This window comes from Colius striatus, chromosome 3, assembly GCF_028858725.1.
Source record: "Colius striatus isolate bColStr4 chromosome 3, bColStr4.1.hap1, whole genome shotgun sequence".
Lineage (NCBI taxonomy): Eukaryota > Metazoa > Chordata > Aves > Coliiformes > Coliidae > Colius > Colius striatus.
In genome coordinates this window covers 19,555,602-19,579,580 of record NC_084761.1, presented here as the reverse complement: position 1 = coordinate 19,579,580, position 23,979 = coordinate 19,555,602, and the positions used below count along the sequence as shown (strand labels likewise).

General features: G+C 45.9%; 2 protein-coding genes across 8 annotated transcripts in view; one reads left to right on the top strand and one right to left on the bottom strand.

Annotated features, from left to right (window-relative positions):
- BMP2K (BMP2 inducible kinase) overlaps positions 1-7,340 on the top strand; it is a 115,499-nt gene extending 108,159 nt beyond the window's left edge. For all 7 annotated transcript variants that reach the window (XM_061993758.1, XM_061993755.1, XM_061993759.1 and 4 more), the window contains one exon: positions 1,773-7,340. In XM_061993758.1, coding sequence (XP_061849742.1) covers positions 1,773-3,205 — 1,433 coding nt within the window. In that variant the 3' untranslated portion in view covers positions 3,206-7,340. The remainder of the gene's footprint in view (positions 1-1,772) is intronic.
- A 1,403-nt stretch (positions 7,341-8,743) lies between these two features.
- PAQR3 (progestin and adipoQ receptor family member 3) lies at positions 8,744-16,557 on the bottom strand. The gene is made up of 7 exons (XM_061993799.1): positions 16,292-16,557; positions 16,025-16,187; positions 14,666-14,821; positions 13,514-13,711; positions 12,005-12,095; positions 11,532-11,680; positions 8,744-11,069 (listed from the first exon to the last, which is right to left on the bottom strand). The coding sequence occupies exons 1-6, from the start codon at positions 16,474-16,476 to the stop codon at positions 11,538-11,540; spliced, it is 936 nt and encodes a 311-aa protein (XP_061849783.1). The 5' UTR covers positions 16,477-16,557; the 3' UTR covers positions 8,744-11,069; positions 11,532-11,537.
- Positions 16,558-23,979: the final 7,422 nt, after the last annotated feature.

Here is a 23,979-nt window from a genome sequence, read left to right as displayed (position 1 = left end):
TCTAAGCCAACCACCTCACGAAAGAGTAAGCAGTGAATTGTTCTCTTAGCTCTAGTAGTCAGAGTGAGGATGAAGTTACTGGAGTAAAATGAATAGGTGAATTTTTTTCCTATTGACATCCTTAGCTAAGAGATCCTATTGAGGAACAAACATGAAAATGCTTCTCTTAAACTCAGATTGGCCTCAATTGCCACACTGCGAGTCAAAAGGTGTTGCCTGTGGACCTTCAGTATCACCAGAGACATTCTCTAAGCACAGGTTTGACACACCATGGCATGCAGTGCTTTCAAAAAAAATAAACCAAAACGGGGGAAAAAAGAAGATGGAAAAAAAAGAGGGGAAAAAAAGGAAAAGAAAAGAGAGAAAAAAGGAAAAAAGAGAGGAAAAAAAAAAAAGAGAGAAGTGAAGCACAAGCTGTCCCGTGTTGCTATGGCAGTGTATGCTTGGTTGGCATTATCTGTGGGGAAGCCCTGATGGAGAGAGGCTGTTTCTGAAACTACATGGGAGTGCTGGGGGAGACCTTTTCACTGCCCAAGCAGCGGTGACCATCAGGCTTCATTCTCAGTTGGATTTATGAGCCCAAATTACAGTTTTGGTCCTGACTGGGAGGAGGAAGGGAGAGAATATTTCAAACGAGGACACGTGTTGGAAAACATGCATTTCCCTACATTTCCATGTAGTTATGTAGCTGGTGATGTTGTGATGTCCCCACAGGGACTGTTTCCCTTTGTGTGCCTCAAACCACGCTGGTGGGGCAAATCCCCCCCAAACCCCATATCTCTGTTGTGGCTGTTGGTAGATTTCAAGTCCGGCTTCTTCAGCTCATAGAAAGAGCTGGTGCCCTTGAAAGCAGGACAGAGAGATGGTGACCTCGCATCATCTTTCCTGCAGCTTGGACAGGATCAAACTCTTGCTCTGTCTCCAATTTTCATAGGCCTTAGAGGAACTTAATGACCTTGGAAGTGTTGTGTAGGATTGTCTCATAACATGAAAGCTTGGGAAAAACTGGGGGCCAGTGGAGTGTAATGAGAGCGCATCCCTTTGGAAACTACACTGAAATACGTCAGTATTGCCACACGTACCTGCTGGCATGGTGAAAACCTCAGTACAGTGGGTCGGTCTCAGAGAACATTTTATTCAAAAGGCATCTTGAGGCATGTGTTTGTCAACAGGGTGTATTTCCTGTCAGGTAAATAGAAGCTACACAGCAGACTGGTCAATAGGCCAGTGGAACAGAGCCCTCTGAGTCCTGTTGTTTCTCTAAGATGGTACCTGAGCTCTGAAGTGAATTATCTGAAATTGCTAAATACTTTCTTTTGCCTGTGCTGGCTGTTTTCATGGCTAGAGCAGTAAGTTTGATCAGACTGTGAAAGCAGAAGCACTTCAAAAAATAAGCAGTCTGTTTGTAAAGAGAAGTTAAAAAATCAGAATCCCATTTCCCTGTAGAGGAATGGCTGTGTCCTGAGTGTGCTGGAAGAGCTGGCTTTAGAGAGCACCTGTGAGCATGAGTCTCTCCTCCATGCACCCAAAATACTGGAATTGTATTTCTAGACATCTTGTGCTTGAGTTGTGAAACTAGGAGGTCTGGCTGCTGGTCAGTTTTGAGTGGTGTTTGAAATCTTAGATCTGATTGTAGCTCATTTTGCTTGGGAAGTACAGAATTGTATGTTTGCATCGACTCCTGGTGTGTGTGACTATGGCGTGTGTGGAGTAAGTGTTGACTTAAAGAGTGTATTTCAAGTTTTGTTTTGCATTTTTCTTCGGACCTGCAGGTTCCCCCAGAAAACAAGCGGATAATTTGACCAGCAATCAAGGAAATAACTTAGGGACCCCAACCAAGGCTGGAAAACTGAGCCATGCTTTTAGAGATCCTCGTCCGGGGAGGAAGACTGCAGAGGGACAGGTGACAAAAGGTGGCGATGAGTCGGAGAGTGATTTTGAATCTGATCCTCCTTCTCCCAAGAGCAGCGAGGAAGAAGAAGAACAGGAGGATGAAGAAGTCCTGCAAGGTGAGAATGGAGACTTCAATGATGACAATGATACAGAACCGGAGAATTTAGGCCACCGACCTCTCCTCATGGACTCAGAGGAAGAGGTGGAGGAAGAGGAGGAAGAGAAGCAAAGTTCTGACTCCGATTCTGATCGTATGAAGCAAAAATGTGTGGAAGGGCTCTTGGACAGTAGGTTCAGAGATGGAGTGGGCAACAGTGAAGTTAAAGAACCCAGTTCATTGCATACAGCCTTATCTGAGGGGGCAAGTACCCTAATCAAGGTGAACCCTGGCCAAGAATTTGATATATTTGGGGCAGTGCCCTTTTCTATTCTGCAGCCTCAGGCAAGAGAGAAGATGGACAAAGATGTCTCTTCTCAGGCAGCTTTTCCCAGCCTGAATCAAGAGCAAGATGACTTTGATGTTTTCACGAAAGCCCCCTTCAGCAAAAAGATGTCTCAGCAAGATGGTCAGGTGGCGGGAACTGAACCTCTGCTCTCCCCCACCTCTCCACGGAGTGTTGACATTTTTGGTTGCACCCCGTTTCAACCTTCCCTTCTCCCCAAGACCGGTGCGAGCAAAGAGGACCTGTTTGGGCTGATTCCTTTTGAAGAGATCACAGGGAGTCAGCAGCAGAAGGTGAAGCAGCAGCGTAACCTGCAGAAACTTTCTTCCCGCCAGAGGCGCATGAAGCAGGAGGTCTCCAAGAACAACGGGAAGCGCCACCACGGCACCCCGACCACCACGAAGAAGGCCCTGAAACCCAGCTACCGCACCCCCGAGAGAGCCCGCAGGCACAAGAAGACGGGCCGCAGGGACTCGCAGAGCAGCAACGAGTTCCTGACCATCTCGGACTCCAAAGAGAACATCAGCGTTGCGCTGACTGACAGCAAAGATCGAAGCAACGCTCTGCAGACAGATGAGGGTCTGCTGGATCCTTTCGGAGCCAAACCCTTCCACCCGCCGGACTTGATGCGGCATCCCCAGCATCAAGGGCTTGGCGACAACCGTGGGGATCACGGCACGGTAGTGGTGGCTGGTAGGCCCAGGCAGAGCTCCTTGCACGGAGCCGTTCATAGCGGTGACGGGCTGAAAACAGATGACTTCGGTGCAGTGCCCTTCACAGAACTGGTTGTGCAGAGCGCACAGAGCCAGCAGCCACAGGCACTAGAGTTAGATCCCTTTGGAGCAGCTCCTTTTCCTTCCAAACAGTAAATGCTTCCAGTGGGTTCTCCCTCTCCACCCCTCTGAGTTATGTAACAGAGGCTTTAGTCGGTGGGGTAATTTATCTGGTTGAATTGACAGGGACCTTGGTGGTACACTTTGTTGGAGGTGAAGGAGGCATGGCCAGCTTGCACCATGACATTACAATGATGGCAAATTTTTGTTGTTTCTTTTCTTTTTCTTTTTTTTTTTGAGAAAAATCTGGGAACCAAACCAGGAGCATAATTTTGTTAGGATACATGGCTCCCAGAATCAAGAGAGAAATCAGCTACGAATCATTGTCTGTCACAAACTTTGGGCCCTAGAGCATGCTGTCAATCTGCACTTTGGCGTTGCCTTTTTATCCTCTGCTGTGTGCTGAGGCAGAGGGAGGGGGACAGGCAGAAAGCCCAGGAAACACGTTTCCCATACATACAAGTAGGCTAAAGGAACTGTGATGGTTCTTCATGTCTCAGACATGGTAGACCTAAGAACCAAAATGTACTAATATCCAGATTGGTTTGCTGGCATTAGTCAAGCCTTTGCTTCCTAGATGAAAACTACCTTTATTAATCATAAAGACAAAGAAGCCAAGTCTTGAATGGGCCGTGGCCCAGAATTCCAGAGCATGACTGGGAGCTGGCAGACGTCTATGCAGCTGGAGAGAAGAAAGGCAGATTATCTTTTTGTGTGCCTAAACATTTAACTTTTGAGGTTTTTTGTTTTGTTTTACAGTAAGTGCCATTAATGTAAAATAGCAAACTGGAAGTTTAGAGTTAAAACTAAAGATGCAGAGGGTATAATGGTTTGCAAGATGAAAAGCCTGAATGTAGGGTGGTGAGCCAGCAGGGATGCAGCCAGTGTCGCAGCACTTTGAAGACTACTCAGTACACTGGGAAGAGAGGCTGGTTTACTCCAGGAAATCATTTGACACACAGGGAGTGTTTCAGATGGCTTGTACAGTTGACTGAGAGATGCAGCCGTCGGATGTATTGGATTACAAATTGGGATTTGTGTCTGAAAATACCTGTTCTTTTGCTCTTGGGTTTTTATTGCAAAGAAAATGTGTGTTCTTTCAAAACTGTTGTTTTTTAAAACAATAATAATTTTATGAAATGACTGTAACCTAATGTTCTGTTAAGTTCTGGTGAATCTATTATTGTACTTGAGTGTATTTTACAAGAAAGTTTTGCTAAATGCACTGAGCTTTGAAGAAACTTCTCTGACCCCGGATTTGTTTGCAAACAGCAGCAGTGAGCAGCAGGCAGCTCCCAGAAGCTGGCTGTTACCGTACCACTAAAACTGCGTTTCCCACCACGAAGCCTTACGGGCAGGACTCCTGTCCTGCTGCACACACAGTACCTCCGAGGCATTCGCTGCATGAGACGTGGCTAAAAGCTTGGGAGCCTGCAGTGCCAGTAGGTAACAGGAAGGTGGACAGACTCACTGAGGACAAGATTCCATAACTGTGTTATAGAAGTATGTGTTGTGTGTGGCCAGCTTCTCCGCTGTCTCATGACTTGTGCCAAGCCGTGTACACCGTCTGCAGAATGAGGATGAACTCAGGACGGTCCTGTTTGTTTGCCTTTTTTAATGGCAGTCCTCAAGAGGAAGTGGAAGGAGACAGTTCCTCTGCTTGGCTTGATATCGTGCTCTGCTGGATGCTGATGGATAGATAATTGGATGTTTATACATGGAGGACATAAGCTTTTTGGGCTGTGTGCCCCCATGTCCTGCCTTTCACAGGAGGTAAAGTGAAATGTTTAGGGTTGTATGTGTTTGTTTTTCCAAAGTCTTCTGCTGTTTTTTTTTTTTTACAGTTGTCCTGGGATGGGTGATGGTAGGAGACAGGAATTCCTTACAATATTTTTTGAAAACAACACAGTAAAAGCAAGTTGTTTGACTCCTTTGGGGACTGGTTTGATAAAACACTCCCTCGAGTATCTGTGAGATTGCTTTCTCCAGTCCTGGAATTTGAAAGTAGCTCATTCATATCTGTACACCTTCATGGCCTTTATCTTCCTCATTTTCGTTTTTCTCACAGGGCGAAAGTGAAACATTGCAGCAGTGCTTGGCTAAGGATGCCTTCCTTAGGCTTAGCAATTAAGCTCTTGGGAGGTGATGAGTAGAAATGTTTCAACTCTTATTTGCACAGGAGTTTCCTAGGCTTTATTACTACTGTTTGCATCTATATATATAATTTTTTTGTGCCAAAGGCTGTAAGAAGCACACGCCAAGTTTTGTAGCATTTTCTGAAACTCAGGTTAACTGTCTTATTTTTAATCTTTTTTCTCTGCGCGTGCTTACGAGCTGCCTTCCCGTGGTTTCCCTCCCAACCCTTCCTCCTCTGCCGAAAGAGCTGATGAACAAGACGGTATTGCCAGTATGACAAGTGAGGCTCATGAGTGGAAACAAAACAAGAGTGGAGCAACAAGTGACTGACTTGTGGTCTTCAAGGCGGCCTGTCCTCGTTGAAGCCACGCAGCCTCTGCCTTCCCCAGTGGAACAGCAGCTTTGAGGCTCCCTCGGCCGTTCAGTGGTGGGGGAAAAGGGTTGACAGCACGTGGGCCTGGCGCTTAGCTCTAGACTGGAGAGGAGAGGTGGATTGGAAAAGGCTGTGCTTTGGCAGACTTGGAATGGACCTTAATGTTCAGGTACATGCAGAACATGGAGATGTGTTTGGGTTTTGTCCATCTGCCCTGAGTTCAGGCTGCAGGGCGCTACAGGTGTTCCTTGTCAGGTTTTGCTTTTTGGGAGAGACAGGAAGTGGTTGCATTACAGTACAGGAAGGATGAAGAGAGGTTATTCGCAGCAACTGAGAGATGAGATGAAAGCAAACTGTAAACTGAGTTACTCTAAAACTGGCCAGATGCCTCTGGCTGCATGTGAGTTCTGGCTGATGATATTTGCTTTCTAATGGCCTTAATAAACTTGTTCTTTGTATTCTAGTAATGAAACAGGTTTTTGCCTAAATGTAACTTTTTTTTTTGTTTCTAGAGGTAAAATTATTCAATGCTTTCGTTTCAGAAGAGATGAATATGCCTCGCCAAGGCAACTTTGCGTGGTGTATATTGTTTGTACGCAGCTAAACCCAGCTTTGGGATTAATTTCAGCAAAGTTCTGCTATTGAACAGAGACGACGTGTGCTGTCAGGGAACGTGTTATCGTTTTGCCCGTATTTTGTGTGTGTGTGTGTGTGCTCATGTGTGTGCTTTCCATGCTTTCCTGGCATGACCTTACCTGAAATACAGGAACACCATTCTGCACCAGACATAAACTATGTCTGTGAAGACAAGAGTGGCAAGATAAGGAGCTGACGCTTCCCACCAAAAATATCAATTGATTTTTGCAGCTTTCCTTCCAGCCTGTTGAATGGCTGAACCACAGGCTTTTTAGAATCAGCTGCTGGAGAGAAAGATTCAAAAGGTACTAAGAAGCCCTTAATGGTTGTGCTTATTGAAGGAGAAATAAGTTAGTGGTGTTTCTCTGCAGACTCTGGAGCAGCCTTGAGATGTGCGGAGCTGCTTTGGCTGACCTGCGTAATGAGGGGCCCGGCACTACCAGCTTCGGAGGAAATAACTTGTTCATTGGTCTGGGTGCCCCAGTTAGTAAAACCAAGTACTGTGAAAATAAGTTGATATATTTGCTACTGTGAGAATAAGAGTTTATCCGGAGGTTTTTTTATACTATATCGTGTATTTTTATATATGAAAAGTATATATAAAATATACACATGCTCGTACACATCATTTATCTCTTGGAGTTGCCGTGTTTGTAGTAACACAGCAGCCACAGTCAGTTTTGTGTGACTTGAGGGGAGTGAATACGAGTGAAAACTGCAAACGAAAAGTAGTGGGAAAGGTGGCTGCTGCGTTGCTGTTCTCTGTAGTGCTTGTTTTGAAAGGAAAATCAAGGAAGTTGTGTGTATAGCTAAACTTGTGACTAAGGCATCACCTAATATTAAAGAGCATAAAAACTATTTTAAAATTGCTGGCATTCAGCTTTTAAGTGCACTTTCCTGAACTACACTTCCATTTCTTGTTAGACTTCAAGTTTCTAAAGCTTTTTTGTGTACCACTAAACAGAGAACTTTAATATTTTTTTTTGTTTGTGAAACTGATGTACATCAGACGATACTTGCTGTTGGTAAATAAACAAATGTGATAACAGTGACTTTGCAGAGCTCCTTAAACATTGTGTGGTTGAGTATTCACACTTAGGCATTAATTGATTCACTGTAAGCAGTGCTGCTTCTGCACTTCCTGCGCTTTTTCAGCCACTTCTGTGATGGTGCACTGTTCTTATTTCCTTAGATTTGGTGTTACTCTTCAAAGCTGCCCTGCAGAATAGTTTTGAAAAGGTGTGTTCTGGTCCCTAGACAGTAACTGAAGCTTGGTCCCTTTCCTATAGCCAAGGTGTTGGGTAGTTCCCAGGGCCACTTCCATGGCATTGGTGCTGCACCTCATCTGTTAGACATAATTTTACTGTGATTTGTCCCCTTTCTTTACCAGGGTAGGTTTTTTTAAATGCCACTTGTACTGATTGGACTCGGAGGTAAGTTGAAGAAAGAATGGGAACAGGCCAGGAAAGGTGAAGCGGCTGTGGGGCTTGGTTACTAAATCATAGCTCACGTCCCAGCTTTTCTGCCTTCTGCCTAGTGCATGTTTCAGTCTTGTTACAGGCAAGTCCACAAGGAAATTCAGGTTAACTGGAGGCTTCAGCTTCAACGAAACTGAACAACTGTGTTTGATAAATTCTTGCTTTAAACAGGTTTTATTGGATAATGTAAGGTATTTCAGTCTGCAGACTCTCCATGGTCTTTAAAGGCTGGGCAGAGTGCAGGGGGAAGGGGCACTGGGGCAATGCTGAGAGTTGGTGGTGCTGCACGTCCTGCTGTGCAGCCGTGGTGTGGAATGGGGAGCCTGCTGGTACGATGGGTCTGGCACACGGGGATGGGCACAGCCTTCCTGCCCCTGCTCTGAGAGCGGGTGGGTTGGTTGGTTTTCAGCCCCTGCAGTTACACAACCAGTTAAAACATGTTCTGGCTATAGTTGTTAGGTGTTTTTGCAGCATAACTCCTAGCACCTGATTTCTCATGGCTGGTTTCTGCATGCAGTTGAACTACTACTGTCAGGGCAAAAGCATGTTTACAAAGTTGAGGTGAGACAGGGACCTGCTGATTCAGTGGAGGTAGAGTCAAGCTGAACCTTTCCTCTGGCTCAAGACACAGCTACAGAAATGGCCAAAGCTCTTAAGATACAAATAAGGCCCTGATTGGAAGCTCTAGATCTAAAGGCAGAAGGCTCTAAAGCTGAGTTCAGCAGCAGATTTATCCAAAGTCACATATAGAACACTGAGTACTGCCAGCAGAATACAGTCCACGTGATACTGGAGTGGCACAACTCAGACACCCGCCCATCCAGTGCCTTGGTGCTGCAGGAAACAGGCTGCCTCTGTTAAAAACCCAGGGGAGGCAACAGAAATTGTGTGGTTAAACAATTCACATCTGTCCTTTCACTATGTGAGATGCAAGAATGATGTTCCTCCAAGTAAACATCAATGAATTGAAATTTATTTACAAGTTCAGTATGTACATAAAAGACGAGCATGCAGCTTGGTAAATTCTGTCAGGGTAATAAAAATGTACAGCTTGGCAGTCAGTTTCCTTAGCCAGTGCAAACTGCTGGAGTAGTTACAGAGTTTATATTAAAAAAAACCACATTAGCAAACTCTAAAGTCAGTATGCTTCCAATACACAACACATCCTTGAAATATTATTGTTCACATAACACTGGAAACAGGCTTTTATACTTGCAGGTGCCTCGTCAGGCTTCAGCAGTAGTAATTAGTGCACTTGAAACTTGCTTGGCTCTCAAGTTTAAAAAAAAAATTAAAAAATCAGTGTTTCCACTGAAAGGCTCAAAGGTCTGGGAGCTGAATCCTAAATGCCAAGTTCTTGCCACTGCTCATTTCTGGAGTTGAGAAAACACCCCCAACCACCACCCTGAACTCTGGAGATGGTCAGCATTACTCTCCAGCACACCAGCAGAAACCTTAGTACCTGCCCCCTGAGTGTTCAGGTACCTGATGCTGCATTTCCATGGCTATTCCCCATGGCCTTGGCACACAAAGATGAGAGACTAGGACTTGTTCAGCCCACAGAGGAGGTGGCATCTAGGGCCTTGAGGAGGGCCTGCAACCAGCCAGCCTTCCCCTGAGTCAGCCAAAACCCTTCCTGAGAGGAGACATGGCATAACATAGAATCACATGGACAAGGCTTAGAGTTCAGTAAGGGCTCCTTGTCTTGTGCAGCTTTCAGCAGGGTTTGCCAAAGGCTTTCCTTCCCCCTAGGAGGCAGTGACCTCTTTTCCTTGGCTGTGGGTGTAAGACAACTGATTTGGAGTGGTACAATACCCCTGTCCATGTGGATTAAGCTGGCTGTTGCCCAACAACTGCAGAATGTGAGGGATGCTAGGACTGTATCAAAGGCCTTACTGCAGGTAACAGGGAAGCTGAGATGGTTAATAATCCCTGGACAGACTCTTTCTGCCTGCAGTCCAAGCAGAATCCCTTTGGATATCTCCTCCTTTCTAAGGCCAGTCCTGCCAATGCCACTGCATCCTTCAACAGCTCAAGTCCCAGACTTGAACCACGTGGGACTGGGTCATAACAGCACCTTGAACAAAGCGCAGGGATTTCCAAATGGCTGATGGTAACACTTGATGGGGCAAAGCAGCAGCATTTGCTACCCCTGCTGAACTCAACTGTCAATACAAGCACAGCTGTTACACAGAAGCCACTTTAAAATGTTGATTCTAACCCACAAATCCAAAGAATTCCAATCCCATTTAAACAACTGGCACCCATTAACCATGAGGTTAATCACAGTGAGCTACAGCCACCTCACAATCTGCCTTTTTCATGTTGAGTTTGTAAGAGATGGTTTCATGACACATTCTAAAACCTAAAAACAACCTTTTTACTGGGAAAGCTCATGGCAGCAAGTCATGTTCAGTAACAAGGTCTGCAAGTGCAGAGCAGTATGTCACACGTTCTGAGGCCAGGCTGCAGGGATGTGAATTCCCAGCAGGGTCACTGTGTGAGGTGTGTAATCCTGTTCAACAAATATTAACTTTAAAGATGCTTAGCAGCTCTACTGATTACAAAACAGTGGCAAAGATGAACACACAGGCTTATTGCTACTCCTGAAATATTTTAGAACGCTAATTCCAAATTACTGAGGGGTTCTAGAGGAACTTCTTATATTAATTGGCACTGAGGCGATTTTCAAGATCTGAAATGCAGATATTGTGATGGTGGGTGACAAATAACCTTACCTCCCAGAAAAAGGAAAAGAGCTTGTTGAGAAAAGTACAGTAGTCCACTGAGTTCAAGTTTATAGGTTACTGTAGTGATGCTGAAGCATAAACAGGTCACTCAGACCAAGACTCTGAAGGATGCAACACACTGTACCACTGTGATTCACATCTATGCCCCAGTCCCATGGTTACTATGGTTTTACAGGTGTGCCATCAGGAGCAGTTTCTTAATTCTGTACTTGGACAAAACCTGAAAACCTGGGCCTGTTAGCTCAGCAGGGGTAACTGTGTCTGCTGTCCGTGCTTACAAAGGGAAAAAAATACTGCTGCTGGTCCGAATGCTGAGTAGTGTTACAGCCCACCTTTCCACTGCCCCGCTCCAGGAAGACCTGTTCTGCACTTGATTGCTGGATGGGAAACGAGTGTCAGATCCTGGGCACTGCTGTCCCAGTGAATGGGTAACAGTCCAGAAGTCAGAAAAGCAACCGCCTTGCTGCTTAACTTCATAGCTCAGCTCATCAGGTAAGGTCCAGACCCTCCAAGTCAGTTCAGTGCCTCTGAAATACAGTGGGGCAATAAGTTGAGTCACTACATGTATGAAATGAACAGTTCTTGCCTGATTTCCAAACATCAGTGCTGGGATAGTAGGCTGGAAACCTGACAACAGCCCAACGAAAAGGCGGCTTGGTAAGAAATACTAATGATAGTTTAAGGCTGTTAAAATTGTCCAACAGAGCCGAAAGGGATGTGGCAGACCTCTGTCCAACCTGCTTCTAAGCCCCGCTCAGGGGCGCGGCAGCCTCCTGGAGCCTCATGCAACACAGTGGCAGAGAGGAGCAGAGCGCCGGCAGCAAGACCAGCCTCCTCATTTACAGCAAGGATCACACCAGGCAGTATGTTCTCTGGGGAGGCTCATGAGGCAGGGTGACTGAAACGTGTGACAAGTGAAAAGCAGGACTGTTTAACCTTGCAATACTTGCTAGAATATCCTGCTGCCCCAAGCATGAAAACTGCTGTACCTTCATTCACAAGTCTGTGCTGTACTCGGGACAGGGCTTGCTGTGCCGATATTGCATGATGTACACGGTGGACTGGTGCCACCAGTACAGCATCACCACTGCAAGGACGTGCCAGACTTGGTGACTTGAGCCGAGGTAGTTCAGCTGTCCTGCGGAGAAGAAAGAGGGTAAGGTGTGAGGTTTGGCAAACTCTTGTGCAGTGCAATTAACAATTGCTCTCCTCCAGAGCTCAATTACATACTCCACTTGCTGAGCAGCAGTGAAAGTTCTTTAATGAACTCGATCAGAAGCTGTCTGCCTTCTTTTGATGCAAATACACGCAATGCTTGTACTCTATATGGGAATACTTCATGGGGAATGCAGTCAACCTGTTGTCTCACAGGAAATTCAGGACTCAAAGCACGGACTGTGACACTGCAGGAAGTTTAACTGCAGAAAAAACCCCAGAAAACAGCCAGAAGAGAATTTCCTACCTGGGAAGTATCTTTCTGGGACTTTGGAAATATAGAAGAGAAAAGCTACAGCAGCGATGAAGTACATGACAACTACACGTGGTGCAAACTCCTGCAAAAGAAAAGGAAGCTTTCCTATTCTGTTAGAAGGTAAAAATAGAAAAAAACCCCCTCAAAGTCCCTAAAGATAAAAAAAGAAAAAGGTGTGACAAAAGCGAGCGTTACTTCCCTGCCTGTGCCATGGACGGACAACATCCAACAGGGAAGCAAACGCCAGAGTTTGGGAAAAGCTGAATGGGAAGCAACTTACATCACAACACATCTGCTTCAGTACACAAGTTACTTGTGTTTCTGTGCAGCCTGCAGCAGATACAAGACCTGCCCATAAAAGGATGTCTTCCAAAACAATCATCTTATGCAGAGCGGCCAGAGTTAACTGAGATTTCGGTGCCACATCTCATTTACAGGCTGGGGTTGCAGTCACTAGAACCCAGGCCCCAGGAGCACTACATACTGGATGGTAAATACTCCAGCAACCCATTCACTAGTAGCTTTTAGTTTTCCTTAACAGAAAGTTTTGTTACCAGAAGTGGAGCATTTTTCTGAAGCACAGAAACAAAATCTGTACCACACCACCCCTTCTGCTATACCAGGAGAAACTACAATGGGGGACAAGTACTGTTTGTCTGATTTTGAGAAGGCCAGTGTTCAGTGTCCTGTCTAAAGGCTATATATATATTTACAAATGTTATTCTTCCTTGTTCAACAGCAGGTCTGGACTGGGCTAAAGCATGCCCCAAGCTGACAGTCCTAAGAACACACACAGTTACTGCTCACTATGAAGAGGAAATGTTTCCCTCAACACAATTAGGTTGCTGGCTAACTTCAGTGATTTCTGGGCCTTTCATATTGGAGAAGACTTTAATGTGTTCAGCTGTACTATACTGCTTGTTTTTCAGAGCCTAATTCTAAGGAAAACAAGAACAGCAAAATAGTTCGGTAACTTGACAGTGATGTTAAGTGAGGGTTGTGTAAGAAACAGAGGGCAGAGTAGGCAAATACTGATTTTTTTTCTCTGCCAACCCAGGGAGCAGAAGAGGAAGCAAATAATCATCCCAATAGTATCTTCTGGTTCCCCTCTCAAGCTGTGAAGGTGGACAGCCCAGAGCGCTTGTGCAGCCTGACAGACTGCTTCCCATTCCACAGCCCACTCTGCTCCTGTCCCTCTCCCTGGGGTGATCAAGGCTGCAGTTCCCCTACGTGGCCTGCTCTGTCACACATGTACCCAGTTTCCCTTCTCCTGGTGCCCTTTTAAATCCACAAAGCAGATCTAATCTGCTCAACCTGTTTACTGCTTCTCAATAAAGTTCTCAGTGTTTGCATCTGGATTTTATCATCTGAAAGAATTCTGTGCTTAAAGAAACGTTCCTTCTCGCTGCTTTCCCCTCATTTCCCAAAATGTAAGAGGACTGAAGATGGCAAGTGAAAAGCAAAAGAGAAATCTCATTTCCTTACGTTTTTTTCTTTTACCTGTACAATAGATGCCCCAATGCCACCGTTGAGCCAAACCCAGTGGATGGTGGGAATAATTCCATATCCAGACACGGAGCAAAAGATGATGGAACGCAGCCTGTGCCACTGTTGTGTGAGGTAACTGGGATGAATCTGAGCGAAAAATACTGCCAGGATCATTGCCAGCACGGTGATTAAATACACTTGACGCCAGTACTGAGGGAAAAAAAGAAACAAAAGCAAGTTTGTGGGTGTTCCCATCCTGTGTCAAAGTCACGTCTGGGTAGAAACTTTATGTTACTAAATGCATCCAATCTTCTGCCACTGCTTGAGCACAAACCGGGGGGTTTGAATGAATGACTCAGATTTGTCAGCTGACAGCGAGAGGAAGGGACTCTACTGCTCAGGAACGGCCAGCAGAACAGCGTTTCTTCCAGGCAGTGCCCTCAGCAAAACAAGTATACTTCTGCCTCAGCAGAGACCTTCGAAGGGAGATGATTTGACTTGTCCTCTATTAGATGAAGAGAAAACAAGCTTGTTTCTGCCCGATGTAAGCTACCTGGTAGGAAATGATGTTTGCATGACTTGTGACGGGGACACATCCCATCATCAGCCTCACACATCTGACAAGGGCAGGACCTGTAAAGTTTCCCTATCTTCATATGAAGTCAAATATTTTCTTGAGGCTTGTGTGATTTACAGGATGAGAGGAAATGGCCTCAAGTTGTACCAGGACATGTTTAGATTGGAGACTGGGAGAAACTTCTTCCCCAAAAATGTTGTCAAGCATTGGAACAGGCTGCCCAGTGCCCTGGTGGAGTCACTGTCCCTGGAGGGATTCTAAAGCCATGTGGCTGTGGCACTGAGGGATGTAGTTTAGTGGTGGATGTGGCAGTGCTGGGGTAATGGTTAGACTCTATTGTGAAGGTCTTGTCCAGCCTAAAATGATCCTGTGGTTCCACGACAGCCTGAGAGGAAAACCTCAGTTTGCCTATCACTTCAGCAAGCAAAGTTCTGTTGGTGTCAGAAGGAACTTGTTTTGGTTTCCATCTCTGTCTCCTGATTAATGTTCTACAGAGACATCCTGCAGTGAACCCCTTTCCTACGGCGTGGAAGGTACAACGGGACCGCAGGAACTACGCGTTAGGTGACCGAGCGCTTCGGACTTACGTTACTGCAGTAAAACGCATAAAACACCCCCGACACGTAGCAGCCCAGGATCCCCACGGAAATTCCTGCGTAATCTAACGCCATCCACCGGCGGCTGGTCTTCTCTGAGCGGTGGCAACAGAACAGGTGATATCCTACTGAGCAAAGCATACAGACCTATACAAATGTTCAAACAAGGATGCATTACTCTCTTAAACATTAACAGGGAGCATAGTGAGCTTAAACTCTGAAGCTTAGAGCAGGCGACTGACCCTGACCTCTGATGTGGTTTTGCGGTGCACCTTGGTGTAGGCCATTATGAATTCTGCCAGCAGTCATCAGAAACTAACATAAACTTCTCTAGCAAGTTGAAGAAGGAACAGAGAACATGGATGTGACAACCCCAAGCTGCATGGCTAAGAAAAATGGGCTATTGAGGCCTAGACTATGAGGCCAAGTGAGGGGCCCATACAGAAAGGAGTGGGGCCACGTCTGCATCAGTGCCGTGGGATGATGAATTCTGCTAGGCCCAACTACCACAGGCAGAAACCAAAGCCTAAATGTGCCCTCATTGCCCAGCACCCATGTTACTTCAGTGGGGGAATGCAGAAAAAATTAACTTCTACACACAGGCTGCTTACGTGCTTCTAGGCTGGCATCGCGTTATTTCCCTGAAGATTGTTTGTGTTTCTCTGCAACTGTCAGCAGTAGGGAAGAGCATAACAGGAGTGCTTTGCAAGCCAGCAAGGGAGTTTTCCCTGCTTTTGGCCAAGCATAGGCATCCTGTACTCATCAGCTCTTCACGTTTTTTTTAGGGACAGTGTACTTGGCAGAAGCTTCAGTGGTCAAAGGATGACACACTTGAAGTCTGGTGAAAACAGATTTAATCTAACACAGCGGCTGGTGCCTAGAACAGGTAAAAAGTCAGATGAGCACTGCTGCCCCTTCAGTCCAGCACTGGGCCACGGCTGATGTTCACATTCTGGTGGGTGGCCCTTTCCAGCAACAATTCTTGTTGTCTGGGAGCCACATCAGACATTCCTGGACCCAAAGGCCCAGCTGAAGCTGTGCAGTAGTTCCTCTCACACTTCCCCTTACGCCAGCCACATTCAGTCTTTCCTGGTTTATTCTGTGCATTACTCAGGTCAAAATCCTCACGACCACCCAGCCTGTCGGCTGTCTTTAAAAGCAGCACAATGTACAACACAGTTTCCCAGGTGTGACGTGAGTCCACCTTGCTGTGCTGCCCTGCAGGGCACGCAGCACACACAGTGCGTGTGGCAGCACGGCGAGGGGGCCTCAGTGCTCTCCCTCCCCAGGCAGGCCACGCTCCCCAGCCCACGCCCGGCCCGGCGCGGCGCGGCGGCCATCCGGCCCTACCTGGAAGCAGAAGAGGCAGACAGAGCAGATGACAAAGTCCTCTCGGGAGGCGCCGGCGGCCGGCAGGACAGCTGTCAGGTCGTAGATGCCCAGCGTGAAGAAGAGGACGAAGCCGAGCAAGTGGCTCCAGATGTTGACGGTCTCGTTGGAGAGGATGAAGAGGCTGCGGGAAGACACAAAGGGAAAGGGCGGGGGGAGGGTGAGCCGGGGCTCGACCCGCCGGGCCCGCCGCGGAGCTGGGGGAGGCGGGGGGGCGGCTGCCGTCACCTCTTGAGGCAGAGGCGTGAGGGCAGGTAGGCGCGGTAGCCGTCCGTGATGTAGGGGTTGTCCTTCAGAAAGACGGGGATCTGCTCGTAAGTGTAGAGGCGGATGCCCCGGGGCACCAGGACGGGCCAGTACTGGTAGCTCCCCAGCTCGATATAGTGCGCGCTCCGCAACAGCTTCTGGTGCATCGCGGCCGCCGCATCGGAGCGTCCGGAGCGCCCGCCGCCGCTGCCCCGGGACCTGCCCGTGCGGGCGCCGGCCGACGCGCGGCGGTGGCGTCACGGCGCGGCGATGGCGTCACGGCGCGGCCGCGCCTGCGCGGTGCCGCCAGCACATGGCGCTGGGGCGGGGGCGCCGTGTCCCGCCGCGGCCCGGCGCCTCGCGCCAGGGTTCGAGTCCGGCCCCGCCGCTTTCCCTCAGGCGGTGGGGTCGGTCCCGGCCCGGGCCGCAGGTCTTCCATTGAGCTTCCGCCTCCTCCGGGCAGGGAGGGCTGCCAGCGAGGCGCCCCCGCTGCAGCCATGCAGGTTGGAGAACTGTGCGGCTAGAGGCGAGTGAGGGGCTCGTGGGTTTTTTTCTGGAAGGCTTCGGAAAGAAACCAGCCTCAGAAAATAGAGACGGCGTCTTGAGGCAGAAGGCTGCGGTGTGGTGTGCCCCGAGCTGGGGGGAAGCAGTGCAAAATGCTGCGCCGCCAACACGCGTAAAACTGATCCTACAGTTAAAGGTCTCGTAACACAACGTATACAATAAGATTACTGTATATTATTGCCATGGAAGAGAATACTGTTGAAAAAGACACGGCGTGCATCTGAGAAACCTTTGGAGAAAGGTGTTTCTGTGGGGAAGATCAGCTGTGTCTTTCAGGTAGACCTGCGTGTCACAGACCTTGCTAAAATAGAGACCAGAAGTAACATGAAGTTAAAAAGTGCTGAGGATTATCGTTGCTGGTGGGAGCTGTATGTGCACCTTACAAGAAAAATCTCTGGTTAATGGAGATAATGATTACTATCTCTTTTTTTTTTCCCCTGTGTATTCTGTAAAGTACCAGAAAACCCCAGTTACAGTAGTGAAGACGCTTCCAAAGGATTTGCTTTACCCGAATAAGAAAAATGGGGGATTATTTGCTAGATGCTTTAATATTTTTTTCCTTAATTAAAAAAAAAAGTAATTCACTAGGTATCATCTGACTCTTGTTTTCAAAGCTGAAGACAACTGTGCTGAATGATTATCCTCACCCACCTGTCCCTCCCTCCAGTAAGGTTCCATGAGATTTCTTGGAAAGTCTTTTGTCCCATTAAACAAAATGTGAGAGCGTTTCTCCAAGATGATGTGACAAGTATGAAAGATTTTCCCATGGCCGAGCAATTTGTTCTGTGAAGTAAAAGATTCAGGATGATGGGCATTTAAAATCAAGAATGACAGTAAAGTCCAGGTGTTTGATATAACCAGCTGTGCTACATCGTCCCCCAATTTCTATGTTACACCATTTGGTTACCCAAATTAAGTTGGTTTTGGTTGACAACAGGCCTTGAATATTTCTACTCATCAATCATTCACTGAGATTTCTCAGTGTCAGTGCTCTGAAAGCTGTATCCCTGCTGCCTCTGCCTGACAGTTCATTGTGCCCTCTTTCTCATTCTCAGCTGTTCTGCGTGCTAAGTTCTCCTTCACATACCACAGGAGAGTTAGCTTGTGGTATCAGAGGAATCATGTTCATAACAGTAATTCAGAAGGTTTAACTTTAAGAAATTTTTGTTCTCTTACCTTTCTGGGATGTATCCGAAATGTTTCTCTGAGTGGTTCATTCCTATTTTACTTTCTCTTTTCCCGTCTGTACAGCTTCTCTGTTTCTGTTTTTTTTCCCTTCACCCAAGCTTGCTCTTAATGAAAGTAATAAAAATAATTTAGGAAAGATACACAGAATGCATTCCCAAAGAGTGTCTTAGACATAACTTTACTGTGACAGGAGGGGAGAGACCTGGACTGTACTGCTGCCTATATTTAGGGTGGAGTGCAGGAAATCCCTTCTGCAGTGAGCAGAGTTGCAGTGGGTACACAGGGAAGCACGTTGTAATAAAACACCTCCTGGAGTGGTGCAGTGCTGAGAGTTAAGCTGGCCAATGCTCAGAAGATGGCTGGGTAGATCTCACACATAACAAGGTCACAGGAGGACTGAGAATTCAGATAACAATTTCCCAGTAGCAAATTCTTAAGGTGTTATCTGGTAGTTGTCTCAAAAGGAAAATAATGCCTAGTTGGTCAGTGTTTGCATTCTGTGCCCCAAGAACAGTTCGGATCTGTGTCCTCTGTGCCAAACATAGGAAATGTTCTTGTTTTGGTTAACCTAGGGCACTTGGAAAATCTCAGAAGCAGACTAGTGGGACTAAGCTAACAAGAGTGATATCTACATGGTGGCAATCCTTTCCTTAACACATGTCCTACTAGCTTTTCTCTGTGCGATGCTCACTTATTAATATATGTTTATGCAGACACATGCGTTTAAGGGGATAAGAGTAAAGCAGCCACATTTATTCAGGTGAGTGAACCCTGGGTGTTCCAAGGAGCCTTTCGCTGCTGTGGTGAAACTGAACTGGGTAAGTTGTGTTACTGCCAGGTCCTGCTGATACATGAGGAGATTCCGTGTCCACTTGAGCAGTGACTCATTTTAGTCAAGCCAAATACTGCTTAGAAAGTTGCTACCAAGTTAAAACCTTAATTAGTCTTAGTTGTCTATTGAATCATTAGTTCACTGAGAACGTGATACCTGGAAAAAACACTTTTTTTTCCCCTAAGCCCCATGCAATTTAAATGAAATCCAGAGTGCTTCAAAGTGTTTAGTCTGAAGGAATCGGAGCTGACAGCACCTGTGGTTTTTTTTTTCAGAAAAGAGGCTTAATTGGCTGTTAAGTGAAAGCTTCGAAGCTTTGGTAAGAGAATTGTTTTAAGTTAAATTAATAGAGAAAATTGAGAAACAATTAGGGCAGCTTTAAATTAATTACTTACACTGTTTATTTTGAGCTTATTGAACAATTGTGTTGGATTCGTCAGTGATTGAAATTAGCCATCTGTGCAAAATAGGTTTGACCTAAATTGACCTTCTTGGGTAAGTAAGTAGCTTGCCCGAATTCCTGTACTGTATCCCTAGTTTTACTGGCAGATAAGCTTAATTGGGAGTAATGAATATGCCCGAGAGAATCCATACTCATCTGTTGCATCTAAAAGCACTTGTGCAGACAAAGGTGGGTAAGGCTTTGAAAAAGATGCCTGAGGAGATCACAAATGAGCCGAGCTGTTTCTGGTTAACCCTGGCTGCACCTGGCTGAGTTCCACTCTGCTGCTGTCAGCAGCAGTGCACCTGGACAGTGCCTTGTTCAAGTGCATGGGGCATAACCCCAGCACGGACGTTTGAGGAAAGCCTAGGGAGGAACAGCAAGTTTGTTTGTGGTATTGGCTCTGTAGTGCTAACAGGATCTTTTCATCCTCTGCTCCATTCTGTTGTGTCTTTTTCAGGGAGCAGCAGGGATTAACTGACTTGGAAGATGAATTACCCAAGTGAAATATCTCAAATGCTCATGACTAAATGTGCGCAAGAAAACCCCATGGTTGTTTGACTTTTAAACTGGAAGGGTTCAAATTTTGTTTCTGATTTTTGAGGCATTGAAATACTCCTTCCACCCATCTACTTTTCATCTTTATAGCAAGTGCACTCCCTCAGCTGGGGCAGAGGAGTCTGATTGCAGCAGGTGGGTGGTAAGGGTATGAGACGCAGGAGAGCTTCGAGTTCCCCCAGGGCAGGGCAGGGCATGCCCACCCTGCGAGCATCCTCTCCCGGCTCATGCACGGCTCTCCCTGCAGGGGTCAGTCTGGCACCGTGCTATCCGCCCGGCTCCTGCCGCCGAGGAGCCGGCTGTCCCCGCGGCCCCGGCAGCGGCCTCTTCGTCGACTTCCTAATTAACAAAGAACCGCTGTCCTGGCTGGGGTTCTCCTCCCGGCGGTGTCTATTCTTGCAGGCCCATAGCAGAGCACGTCGGGTCAGTACCGGTATTCCTGAGGTAGCTGTGGCTCGGTGTTTGACCCTTGAAACACGCAGCAAAACACCTCCTGATTTTTTTGAGGCTACACGTTTATTGCAGGCAAGGAAATGGGAGGTGCCCTGGGACTCCTTTTCCCACCGTTGGAACCGACTGCCGTGGGAGAATTGAGCTTGCTCCAAGTTTTCAAGAAAAGACAGTTTAGTGTCCAGGAATGAAATCTGTTGTCAGTCTGACCTTAGCTGAGAAAATAGACTTGGGAATGTTGATTGAACATGTTGCATGTCTGCCTTTACATCCTGCTTACATCTGTCAGGGTATAGCTCAGTTTGTCTTTGCGATTAAAACAATTGCGTTGTCCCTTGGGAATGAGAAGAAGGAGATATATTTCAGAATACTCTGCTCAGGAGTACGTTTCGGTGCAAAGCCTGTGAATAAAATATAGGCACTGGTTTATGACCATAGAGACCATGTATTTTTTTAAGTCCATAAAGCACTTTTCTTTCTGTTCAGTGGGCAAAGGAAGCTCACAAAGGCCATGAGTAGAATGTGTCTTTACTGACAGGTACATCGGGAGAGATGTTTAAAGCTTTTTATCCTGAAAAACAGATAGATACTGTTGCATCCTTTCTTGGAAGTGGCCAAACCATCTGTGAAGTTAACTACTGGATGTTGATGTATATTGGAGTTGTATGAAAGAAAATAAGGTTCATACCTTTGTGGAAGCCAAAGACTCTTGGAAGGAGTGTGTGTGGGGAAGAGGAGAAAGCCCGGGACACCTCTGATCCACAAACTCCCTTTATGAGAGAGCACTAGGAATGCAAGTATCTTGTGTTTGGTGATTAGAGCAGCCTTAATACTAAGGAAGCTTGCTTTCAAGGCCTTCTTCCCTGAAGATACATCTTCTTCACACAGTCCCTATTAGATTTTTGGTGGTGAAGTTCTCTGTGGTTTCCCGTAGCGTGGTTGCCTCAGTATAGAGGCTGAGCAGCTTCCAGGAGTGCCTGAAACAGAACGCCTGACATCTGCTGTGGGGGTTCAGGCTCTCCTTCGTGTCCCTGTGGAGAGCTGCATGTGCGATGTGTGCGGTGAAGTGACTTGTTTTGGTAGGGCTCCTCTTTTTTTTTTTTCCCCCTTTTTTTTTTTTCATTTTTGTTTTCTGATTCAATCCCTTTGGCTTTCAGCTCCGGCTTCTGAATCTCAGCATCTGTCAGTGGTGCGATAAATTCTCTTTGGTGATAACAGAACAGCTGCCAATAACAAGAGCAAGGATGGCATTTGGGCATTTTCCTGCCGGGTGAGAGCTTACAGTCAGCAAAAATGCCCTGTGCACACAATGGAAGAAGGCACCTCTTCTGCTCAGCCTATAGGTTTGTTATTTTTTCCAATTCAGCAACATCTTTTTCCCTCTGTATTAAGCAGACGCATGTGAACAGTTGTGTAGCATAATAGAGTCCTGAGCCTAAAGAACTGGATTTAATTGACAAATGGATTTTTTTCTGGATAAGCTCTGAAGGTGACAGTAGTAAGGGGACAATAAAGGAATTTTTTCAAGAAATTATGGGATTTTCAGGGGAAGAAAGAAACTGCTTGGAAAGCTGTTTAATTGTGAAGGATGGGGTTTCCTAGCACAACGGCATGCTCCCAGTAAAGCTGGTAGGGAAAAAAATGAACTCCCTTCTGTGGAGTTGTGAATTTTAGGAGCATAGGATCTGTTTGTGTTTTTGTTTCATATTTAAAGGTCACTTCAATTCCAGCTTTCCTATAAAATTTTATCACAACTGGAATACATGCCATGACAGAAGGCATTTCCAGGCAAACTGTTTTGACCATAGAGGTTTTGTTTATCTAGTTGTATTGAGTTTAGTTGATTTATTTATAATGAGAGTGAAACTCCACGGATTGTCGACAGCTTTGGTTGATACTGGTAGCTTTGCTCTTGGACCACTGTATGGGTTTCTGACTTTGCTGAAGTAAGAACCATCTCATTCCCATGAAAGTCTGAGTCTGCTCTCACCTGGTCAAAGTTTGAGAGCCAATTTCCCCAAAAGGGTTCATGTTTCTAAGACACTGTTAGAAGTCAAACATAATAGAGCATAGGAGAGACGAGAAGATGGATTTTCAGTGAAGTTTAAGAATGTTTTGAGCTGTGTGGACACTCAGAATAATTTCTTGTTGTCAGGGGGATTATGTGCCCTTTCTGGCACTTTTGTTGTAAATACAGACTGTTGCTGACTGACCTCTGTAGGTATTTGAATGTTGATGTAAATGTGACAAGGGACAAACGTTCTTATTTGGCTCTGATGAGAATTTGTGTGCCTAAATCACAGAATCTTAAGGGTTGGAAGGGACCTCAAAAGATCAACCCCCCTGCCAGAGCAGGCCGCCTAGAATGAGTCACACAGGAGCTCATCCAGGTGGGTTTTAAAATCGATTTGACCTTTTTCAAAATCCCTTCCAAATTTTTAGTGTGCTATTAAATTTGATCTGTAAAAGTGCCACCTTAATCCCAAACAAGGCCCAAGTTCGTGGCATTTGGGATCATCTCACTACTGCACCTACTTTTGTCTTGGTTTTCCTTCATCTGCCAAGATGAGCACGTGACTGGTTTTTATCCCTTGCAAGTTATTTTATCTTACGAGATTTTAGATTTTCTCAGTTACCTCGATGACTAAAGTTGTAATCCGATTGTCTTCCAAAGATGAACCGTTCATCTTCCCCCTCTGTTCCTCATTGTCTATCTAGCTTATTTAAGTCACTGAGACCTTTAAGTGCAAAGACATATGGAGGGGACAATTCATTAGGAGGTGCTGGGAAGTCAGTGAAGAATGAAGTCCAGTAAAACTGCAAAATCCTCCAATTGTTTGTAATATATTATTTTGTAACATCTTTAATTTATCCACTTTTTGTGCAAGTAGTTGCCCTCAATGTAAGACTGAGAGCCTTGAAATGCTTCTTTTCATCAATTACCTGAACTACACATTCTGTATGGAGAGGAGAGGGAAGGGGGTTGATAGCCTGCTTTCCTGCCTTTTTTTCCCTTTTTCCATAAAATTATTTGAGCATTTAATCAATTAGCTCCACATTTTTAAGCCCATGTGTTGATTTTTGGGGTTTTTTTTAGTTATTAAATATTAAGCAAGGTCCATATGAAATGGTTTCACAATGTGATAAGCATTTGTGAGAATTTTTTTCTGTTCCCTAGTTGCACCTTTCTTGCTATTTGGTTCACAAGCCATACTTTATCTTGTCTGCCATACAAGACTTGTTAGCATATCCTAAAAGTGGCTGCAGAGCATTTGAATTTGACCGTCCTCTTTCAGGTTTCTCTTATGCTTCTGCTCTTTTTTTTCCTGCAGCTTTGGAATATAGATAATACAGTCTTTTCTTATGATGCCATAGATGGGTAAAGTGAAGCGGTGGTTTAAACCCCTGTTTGTGCGGTATGCATTAAGCCATAAGGAGTCAGAGTTGTGTTTCTCGTGCCCAGAGCCCATCTTCATTCTGTTTCATGTTTTCCTACAGTCTGGAAAAGTGATGGATGCCTTCTGACAGTATTCCTGCCTTCTGAGTGACTGGTGGATTGAAAGCTTTTTACTCTGCCACAGATATATCACTAGGGCTACTGTTTTGTCAGCTTCTGCTGTGTCACTGGGAAGTGAT